The sequence below is a fragment of the Camelina sativa genome, chromosome 3 (assembly GCF_000633955.1).
Source record: "Camelina sativa cultivar DH55 chromosome 3, Cs, whole genome shotgun sequence".
NCBI classification, from domain to species: domain Eukaryota; kingdom Viridiplantae; phylum Streptophyta; class Magnoliopsida; order Brassicales; family Brassicaceae; genus Camelina; species Camelina sativa.
Window position 1 is genome coordinate 9598064 of NC_025687.1, and position 10225 is coordinate 9608288.

Below are 10225 nucleotides of genomic sequence, written 5' to 3' on the forward strand. Positions count from 1 at the left end.
TTCCTTTTTTTTATTTTATTTTATTTATTATTATTACCTCTTCTATTAATTTGAGGTGTCTTTCTTTATTTGACTATAATATTAATATATCCGTACATTTATTTATATTCGCCACGCGTTTTTTCGTCAGCATATTCCTCTCTTTTTTTGAATTTTTCAGTCTGATTTTTATCTTAAAAATTAAGCTTACGAGATTAAGGAAAGTTTTTTTTATTAAGATTACTAAAATTAAGATTAAGGAATGCTTTTTAATTTGTATTTTTGAATTATCTTAAAAATTAAGGAAAGCTTTTATCACATTAATATATTTTTTAGTTTATAAATTTTGGCTCAACCTCCTGATTCTCTCTGTGATTTACATGTCCTGCGGTTGGTCAAAATGTAAGGCATAGGGCTGGGCTGTATTTTTGCTTGTTAACACCTTCCAGGCTCCAGCATCTTTCAATTCAATCTAATGCAATGTTTGGTTAAACTGCAATGTTTGGTTAAACTCCAAAATCAAACTTGCATTTTGACAAACTAATATCTTTAGATTGTGATTGGTGTTGTAGTTAGATAAAATGTAGAATAAGAGGTATTTAAAACTTTGATCCTTATGACATGAATTCAATTTCACATTTGTGTTGAATTTTCAGATGAAGTGAACTTTTTTACATTGAATTATAGAGATTCGGAGTTTGGAGCTTTTAAGAGTTCTCGTGTATCTATTGCTTCCTCTGTGAGAGTGATCAAGAGGACTACTATTGATTTCGATTTGGCTGCTAGTGAACCCACAATGCATTATATTGATTAATGAACTCTTGTAAGGAACTCTTTGTAATTGGTTTATTGAGTTGGAGATCACATATTTGGTCCATTAATGTTGTGGTTCTCCACCCATTCCAATGCTTTTTTATTTCCCCGTCCGCTGAGTAGTCCAAAAGATATGCTGCTACTTCTCTCTCATTGTTTACCCAACAAACCATTAGCCTCCATCACATTCCATATTCTCTAGTAAACCATTGTTTCCATTTGCTCGGAGTCCGTTTAAGGCAGCTGACCATAGACCACGTCCTTGACTTCCAAAGTATAGATTTTTCAAAACTTTTTCTCCTAAAACAAATCAAATCAACATAAAAATCTAAAAGTTATATATATATATACCTTACATTTTATCGTTTTCTTTCTAAACAATCAAAGAGACATGAAGAGGGTACGAGTGTTTCTCTTCTACGTTTGTTATGAACTTTATTTATTTGCTATAATATAAACATGGAATTTATTACCTATGTGTATATATATTATCATTTGCCTATTTGGTGTACATGATAGTATGATCTAAAGATTTGTTGTAAATTAAAATTCAACTAAATGTTCCTATAATACTGACAATAGTTCTTCTTTAGAGTTTTAAATGTGTTAACACTCAAAATTTATCGTTTTAGAATTTCTTGGTCTAAAAATTGTTTTTGAAATCGACTTTTTCTTCTTCTTCAGATTAGACAAATAAACCCTATTCCGTATTGTAAAATATCATTTTATAGAGTCCAAAACTCCAAATTGGCAAAGATTAATTAAGATTGTTTAAAGTTTAAATTATTATGAAGTCTCCATCAAAAGGAACGGCCAAAGATTTTTGGGGGTGTGGCCGAAGCTCGCGTTTTGTCATGTAGTATTTGTCGTCTTAGCATGAAAAATCTAAAAACATATACGACGAGACGTGTACACATAAGGCTGTGTGGTTCGTGTGGTTCTATACAAAAAGGCAAAGGTACTGTACCATGCTCGTGCCAGCAAACGAAAAACTGAAAAGTTTCTTAGAAGTTATATAAGTATCAAACACAACATACAAACAAAATCATGCAAAGACAAATCCCTTCAGCTTAGTTTTGTTATTTTGAAGCAGAATGTTTGGTCTTGTCAAAATTGGTGTTTGCAACCTATTGCTTTTGATGGATACCATTTAACTTTAGACCATGGATACATTAAACACACAACTCTACATTTTAACAAAATACATTAGCCTAAATTTCGAACACAATTATTTTATTTTACTTTTAATGTGATAAAAAATATCATTTGAAAATTATATGGGGGAAAGGAAATTCGACTGTTCGTGTTATATAAATGTTAATGTAACAAAGTTTGTAATTTATATTTAATGATTAGAGATGAGAAATTTCGACAAAAAATATACTAGTAAGTAATACAATCATTATCTTAGGAAAATATAAGATTAGCATTGCCTAAAACAAAGATATGTTTATAATTGCTTCCAGCCCATAAAGTAGTGTCGAAAAGTTTTGGTTATAGCTAGTATTTCTATTTCTGTGTGATTAAAGATAGAAAAAGTTTCTAATTAACAAAACGGTGGAAGGAAATTATAAACTTAATTTTGTGTAAAGTAGGGAGCATCCGAAACATGTTGGGGTTAAATCACAGGCGTAATGATTTAAGAATAATAATCACCATCATTATCTTGTTATATAATTCTCACTTTATTACCTTTTTCTCTCTTTTTTGGTTCTTAAATGGACATTATACAAAACCACTGTACTCTCTCTGTTTCAAAATATAAGATGTTTTAGAAAAGTTTTTTTGTTTTATAATATATGATGTTTTCAAGTTTTTATGCAATTTTTATATTATGCAATATTGTTTCTGATTGGTTGAATTTGTTAAAAGTAAAAACTTCTTAATCTGCGTGCTTTAGTTAAAATATCCTATATTTTGAAACGGAGGGAGTATAAATTATACTCTCACTCTCTCTAAAAGATTGATGTTTAGAACTTTTTACATTTTTAAGAAAACAATGATTACTGAATTTAAATATATTTTTTTCTTTGACTAAAGAGATACTCCCTCTCTCTCATAAAGATTGATGTTTTGGGATATTTTTTTGTCCCATAAAGATTGATGTTTTGTAAACTTCAAAAAGTAATCATTGAAAATATTTAAAATTTTGAATTGTTATTGGTTTAAAATTAAATAATATCTCTTTAGTCAAACTAAAAAATATATTTAAACTCAGTAATCATTGTTTTCTTAAAATATGTAAAAGTTTCTAAACATCAATCTTTATGAGACAAAGGAAGTATTATTTAATTTTAAACCAATAACAATTCAAAATTTTTAATATTTTCAATGATTACTTCTTGAAGTTTACAAAACATCAATCTTTATGGGACAAAAAATATTCCAAAACATCAATTTTTATGAGACAGAGGGAGTATCAAATAACACGAATTGTTGTTCGCCCTAATATTTTCTCTCCCAGGCACGAACATCGAGGCGCCGTCTCCACCTTTCTCCTTCGATGCCGGTGGGGCTTTTGCTCGCCGGCGTCGGGAATTCTCTTTCCCCGCTTCTCTTCTAAGTCTCTGTTGCCCCTTTCTCTCAATCTTCACTTCTTTTTTCCCCTTTTTTGGTCCCTTTTTAACCGTTGCAAACCCTTACCAAAGAATCCAGACGGCGACAAAGTCTTGTTCATCACCGATCCGCGATTGGACCCCCGACCCAACTCCATGTCACCGCCTGACCTTGGCAGAACCAAGCTTGCTCCCTCTAGAGTTGTTGAATCCTGAATTCGTTCTGGTTAGCCACTGTGCTCTTCATCTTCCCGGGCCATTCACAGTAGCCTTTGGATCTCTGTGGATGGGACTCGGATCTGTTTTCGGCATGCTAGCATCTCAAGGTTCTTTGCCTTATATCCAAGCGCCCAATCCTTCACATGGTGAGCCCGATTATCATCTACTAAAGTACATGTCTGTTCTAACTCCTTATGGGTCTACCCTTAGTCAACATAGATTGGGCTTACTGAAAGCGTTTGTACGAAGACTGCAAATAGCTTGTAACACGCCTTTGTTGCTCTGGCTATACAAGAAGTCTTTGAGAACTCTACCATTAGTTTCACCTAGGATTATGAATCATGAGTTTATAAGCTTCACATTGAAAGGTTGTTTGTGCCCAACTCTTATGCTTAGGAGAACCTTGCCTATTGAAACATCTAGGATTTTTACTCATGTTGTTAAAGGCTTGAAGAGTTTCGGCATTATGATCATGTCGCTTAAGAGTGGTGATTACCAAAGCTTCTTCAGCCCATATATCTCATACCCGGTTCATGATCCCACTTTCGTGCATATCAACCTCCTTTTGAATATGCCTTATACCCGCAAGAGTTTGGAACCCAAGCTTCACCCATCCCTTTTCAACCAAACCTTGTCCGTGTTGTTCAAAACTAAATCGACCAAGCCTACCCTGCATTTTCTTTGGTCCTACTGGCTACATGCTTTGTGTGGATTTCTTAATTTCCTTGACCAAGGGCCCCAAGTGAGAGAGAACCCACCTGTATTGTTACAGTTCGAATTTTATCATAGGCATATAGCTTTAGTTTTCTTTGGAAGGTCTGTTCGTGTTTGCTTAAAGTCTTATGGTCTATCGCCCTGCAATCCAATCTACCCACTTGACGATTTCAAGCCAATCTACTTCAGTACCTTTCCCATCTCTCGGACCTTATGGATTGAAGACAACCCTCACTCCATTGGAAGCTACCTTCTGACTTGGGCTCTACATCCTCCTACTTTGAACCGTAAAACCATGGTTCCCAGAATCCCTGCCATTGCAGTTTTAGTGTACCTCGTCTTGGCGAGTGATTTGGCTTTGGATCCTCCTACAACGTCTAAGTGTCGCTTGACCTTGACAAACCTGTCATCCATCGTTTTCTTCGATGATGATCATTCGAGTATCCGTGATCTCACATGTTCCTATTTGCTTCATAGCATTTGTTTCATAACTTTCATGGTGTTCACCTCGATGTCCTTTATTTTCTTGTTTATGATATTGGGGAATACCTACTTTTGTAACTCTTTAAACTTTGGGATATTTGAATCTCCAGTTTGTACCTTGATTTGGTTTGAATGAATGAAATCATGTGTTTGTCCAAAAAAAAAAATGTACATTATACATGTATTTTTTTTGGTGCTTCACTTTTTTTTGGTCAGATTTTTATCAGCAAAGTATAATTTCCTGTGATCAACATGATGACAACTTCTTCTTTTTTTACCGTTTACTAAAATTACTTATTCTTGAAAGATTCCTACTTCTCTTCTTGCAGTGCATTTGACCTGTCATCCAATCGTGAACTAGTAAACCAGGAGCATTGTGATTAAGTTTAGTTCAAACGAATTATTAGATGTTAATATTCAATATAATATATGCATGTATATTAATGAGACAATTTTAATATTGTCAACCTTCAAGCATAAGGAAACAAATCCAAGAAAAACTAGTCATAGACTTGCATTAGTCAAAATGTCTTTTAAATGATCATAATTCAAATTCATCAGATAATAATATTTCATTCTTAATTAAAGTATAGTTATGGGACAAATTAATAAAATAGAGTAAAACACTCCTCAAAATATTCAATCTTCTCCATTTGTTCAACACAAACACACACATACATAAAAGTAAAAAAGACAGACACTCACTGCACACTTCTCAAAATACTTCTATCTCTGTCTCTCTCTCTCTTCCCTTTTTCTTCTTCTCTTCTCCCTAAGCTCTTCATAGGCACCAAACCTCTCTTTTGACCTAAGTGTGTGTGTGAGAGAGAGAGGCCTGCAAAGATAAAAAGGGTAGACATCATTGAAGCTCTTTACTTCATTTTAATTTCAGAATCTCTCTTAAACCTACGCATCTCCTCATTTCAAGCAAAAAAAAAAAAATATGGTTGGGTCTCAGAAACATGTCACACTCTCAATGCTCTTCTTCTTCTACTCCTTTTGCTTTCTTTATCTCTTCTCTCAATCTTCTCTTTCTTCCACATTTCTCGTCGACGGTGTCTCTGTCTGGAAAACCCCCACTGTTCATGTCGGCGACTCCGTTGGTAAGTGTTCTTTTTTTTTTACAAAACCAGTCCTTTAATTTTCCCCTTTCATTAGATTTTTACTCAATTAATTGTTTTGTTTCTTATTTATTACCCCCAGTTTTCAGACACAAGTACGGATATGATCTTTACATCTTCAGAAGCAAAGATGCATACAATGTCTGTGACTTCACCCAAGCCACTCTTCTTACAAAACCTAATTCCACTTCCTTCACGGTATCTATACATCTCTCTCTCACATTCACATTTATTAATTCGTTACCAAAATTGTGAAATTGGTGGAAAGGATGAGATTTTCATCTAGGTTTTCTCATAAATTTCATAAAGTTCTGATCATTTTCTTTTTTTTTTGACAAGTCTCCCCTTTTTTCCTCTCTGTTCTTGAGATTGGCAAAAAAGCTCCTCTTCCCCTGTTTTTCCCTCTGTTTTTTTTTTCTTTTTAAAATCAGTAGTTTTAGTGGATATTAATACAACTTGTAATCCGATGCTTTGTTCTGACAAAAAAAAGAGAATTGTTAAATGATTTAAACTTAATAGTTTAATACACATCAAAAAGTCATATGTTCAGGGCTCAATGATAAATTACAGTTAAAAGAAGCATCTAATAGTTTAATACAGTCACTAAAAAGCATCTAGACTGTATTAAGATCTTCAAAAAGTTTGAAATTTCAAACATTTATTGTTAAACTTCACTCTATAATGATACATTACATTTTAATCCATTTTCTTGATGAATCTTGTTTTCTCAGTGGTATCCATCAAGAACAGGCTCTTACTACTTTTCCTTCACAAACAACACATCTGTTCCCAAAACTTGCCAACTCAACCAGAAGCTCTCAGTCCAAGTGATCCTTACCGCGGCCGCACCAGCACCATCTCAACCACCAGCAATCGCCCCTGTTCCGGTTTCAGAAGGAGGAGTGATCTCGTCTCCTTCTTCTTACCCTTGGCCATTAGGTCCCAGAGAAGGTTCAGCTTTCTCTCCTGGACCATCTCCGTCAGAGATCACTTCCGTGACAGTTCCTGGTAAAGACGGTGTTCCGTTCATCAACAGTAATCCGGCGGTTCCACTCCCCACCGGAGAAGTCGACTCTACTTCCATTAACCCTTTACCCACTTCCACTAATTCAGCACATCAGGTAACATTCACATACGAAAAGGTTAAACTCTTTTCAATACTAAAAGGATTTGATTAATAAAATCTGTTGATGGTGTATGTGTGCAGGTGATGATGACAGTAACGGTGAAGCTAGTAGGTGTGTGCAGTGTAGCCATGTTTCATCTTCTTCTGTAGAGAGATAATTAAGAGAAGCTTTTACTGGAAGAATGATTACGTTCTTGATCTTATTGTTAATCAACTTAACTTTAGTTTTGTGTAATCATTCTTCCTTTAGCTTTTCTGTTTCTGTCTCTCTTATGGTAGGGCTCTTTGTTAGAATCTTTAGGGTTTATTTTGTTTGATATGCATTTTTTTTATAAAATTAATGGTTTCTTTTTTTTACTGAGTTCGTGTCTCTCTTTTTCTTTGTGGTGGCCACCACTGCTAACTCTCACTCATATGTCTCAAGATTTCTTTTCAGAAATTTGGGTCCCCTCTCTAGAAAATAAAAAAGCATATAGTATGGTTTAGCTTTAATTGAGAGTTGTAGTACTATATGTCCTATCCTTTTCTTATTTTCCAACTATTTAAAATGCGACATAAAAATTGAGAGAGCTGAACATTAATGAAAATTTAAAAGCATATGAAGGTTTCCGTGAACAAGATTCTTTACTAGCGTTTGCAATCATAGAATGAATGAATGAAACATTGAATTAGAGAAGTAGCCGTTTAGTTATTTCCCGTGAGTGGAAGAGAGGAAGGAAACAAATCAACTAGCCGACCGTTGAGTTATGATGAATATGCACTTGTGACTTGTGAACTCTATCAAAAGAAACAATTAAATTCATGTGACTAAATTAACAAAAGAAAAAAAAAAGCTTATTTTTATTTCATTGCTCGAAGACAAAAGACCATGCATGACCATTTCAAACAAAGATGAAAAAAAAGAGATAACAAAATAATTCACATATCCCCAACAGTAAACAAAAAAAGTAACGACCATTTAGTTTTGTATTCCACACATTTTATTTACAGAACTCAATGATCCAGCAGTGATAAGCTTGACAAACGAACTTGCAATGGTTGAAGCCGGAAGCTGCTGCCAAAGCTTCAAACTCATCTCGTGACCTCTCTTTTCCGCCGGAACATTGGGTGAACATCAACATGTCCATGTCAAAGGCAATGTTTGCGTTGATGTCTCCATTTTCCGCATCATCAGGAGTGACTAATTCTATGACAACAACTTTACCGTTCTCCGGTAGTGATTTCCAACAATTCTTAAGAATCTTGATGCAGTCTTCGTCGGTCCAATCATGAAGTATACGCTGTAAAAAAAAATGTAAATCCAGATGTAAGTACAAGCTCCAAGCATGCTACACTCTTACAAAAACATGTGTTAGAGAATAGGTGGAGTTGATGAACCTACTTTTAAGATCATGGCATCACCGGTTGGAACATCTACAAACATATCTCCGGCAACATGTTCCACTCCAGGGATATAAGGTGCTTGTGCCAAGGCACAAGTTAGATCAAAATTGATACCCTTAATATTGGGATACTTTGAAGTAACAACACCAAGAGTGTTACCCACTCCTCCTCCCACATCAACCAAAACATTCAATCCTTTGAAGCCTTCATAGACTTCAAGAGCCTTCTTCACGACCGCGATGGTAAATCCTGTTTGGTTAAAGAGTTTGCTAAATCTTTCATCTGTGCCCATATAGTCGAAGAGTTTCATGCCACCATGTGCGCGGCCAAACGCATCTCCTCCTTCTAGCACCACATCTTTCAGTTGTGCCCTGCGAAAATGATGTACATGGATATCGTAAGATTCATTTTTGTATAAAAGTGACTTCTAAAGAACTCAACAATATGCATGAATAGAAGAACTACCAAGTATTGAGGAAGACGCTGTCAAAATTGACAATGACTTGAGAAGCAAGGGATCCCATATCTTGAATGTTATCCTTCAAAAAGAACCTACAGATTGGCTCGGCTTTGTAGACCCTCTCGCCTTTTCCTTCTAAGACCTTACTGCACTTGACCATGGAATAGCTAGCGAGTAAGCGAAGCATGCGGTCCAACAGAACCGGCGCCTCAGGGTTACGAGGTGTAGTTGGTAGCTTACTCGCTATCTCAGACGGTGAGAGGAACGAATCGGTGCGAGCGGCTTCCGTGTAGAGAGTGTCAAAGACACCGAGCTCGAGGGCAGCTTTGAGGACCATCGGATAGGCGGCAGCATTGGCAAGTCTAACGGCCATCAAACCTAACTCATTATCATCATCAATAACTATTGGGGTTTTAGTGTTAGAGCTTAAGGTTTTTTCAAAAGGGTATCCCATTTCTCTTTCTTTTTGTTTTCTTCTACTTCAAGGCACTCTACGTGATCACACTGATCAGAGAGAGAGAGAGAGAGAGAGAGACTGTGTGTGTGTGTGTGTTTTGGTATATTCTTTGATGGATCTTTAGTTTTTCCTTTTATAGCTAAACTTATCCTCCTCTATCTTTCTTTAATTATATATCGTCAGCTATGCCGGCCGGTCCATATGAGCGCTCTATGTGGAATAGTAAGAGCCACTTGTGACGGCTGAAACAACTAAACATTGTTGTCTCATGTCGTTTGTTGTTATTCTTTTTCTAAAATAACAGAAGTCAATGTTCAAAGGAAAATTTCGGATTGTCAAACTTCATTAGTTACAAACTTACAATTTCGAATGTTAGTTAGTGTACGCAGTCACAGATAAATCTTAAGTTGTGTATCGGTAGCTGTGAGTCAAGAATGGCGATAGTCCTCGTTTGACCACAATCGGAAAATAACTTCGAACATTAAAAACAACATTATCTTTACCATACTATACGATTTATATAAAATCAACCTCGATAAGCTTTTAAAGAAAAAAGAAAAAAAAAACATTCGTTAGCCTTTGTAATTTTTTTTTGGGGAGGAAACAACGTTGGTCGTCTGCTGAGTTTAACAATTTTGAAAATCTTATATAATAAGAAAAGTTTTTTTTTAACTTTACCTAACAATGTAACATTTGGCACTCTACTTTTGTGACACATGCCATTCTCATTAATTTTAAATTTAACAATCTATTTTTTATTTAACTTTATTTTATTTGTATCTTATATGGTGTATAGTTTGTTAAAAAAAGATAATTGTTGTTTAGTTTATTTTTTCAATTTCAACATTTTTACAAAAATATCTTCCTTCCATTTTTGAGTTTTAGCATCTAATATATTTCATAATGAAATCATAC

At 34.9% G+C, this 10225-nt stretch overlaps 2 protein-coding genes across 2 annotated transcripts; one reads left to right on the forward strand and one right to left on the reverse strand.

The window, feature by feature from the left end:
- On the forward strand, positions 5456-7367 carry LOC104776232 (early nodulin-like protein 1). Its single transcript, XM_010500261.2, has 4 exons — positions 5456-5866; positions 5967-6082; positions 6616-7005; positions 7092-7367. The coding sequence occupies exons 1-4, from the start codon at positions 5707-5709 to the stop codon at positions 7158-7160; spliced, it is 735 nt and encodes a 244-aa protein (XP_010498563.1). The 5' UTR covers positions 5456-5706; the 3' UTR covers positions 7161-7367.
- On the reverse strand, positions 7841-9408 carry LOC104776233 (indole glucosinolate O-methyltransferase 4). The gene is made up of 3 exons (XM_010500262.2): positions 8859-9408; positions 8392-8764; positions 7841-8290 (listed from the first exon to the last, which is right to left on the reverse strand). The coding sequence occupies exons 1-3, from the start codon at positions 9305-9307 to the stop codon at positions 7991-7993; spliced, it is 1122 nt and encodes a 373-aa protein (XP_010498564.1). The 5' UTR covers positions 9308-9408; the 3' UTR covers positions 7841-7990.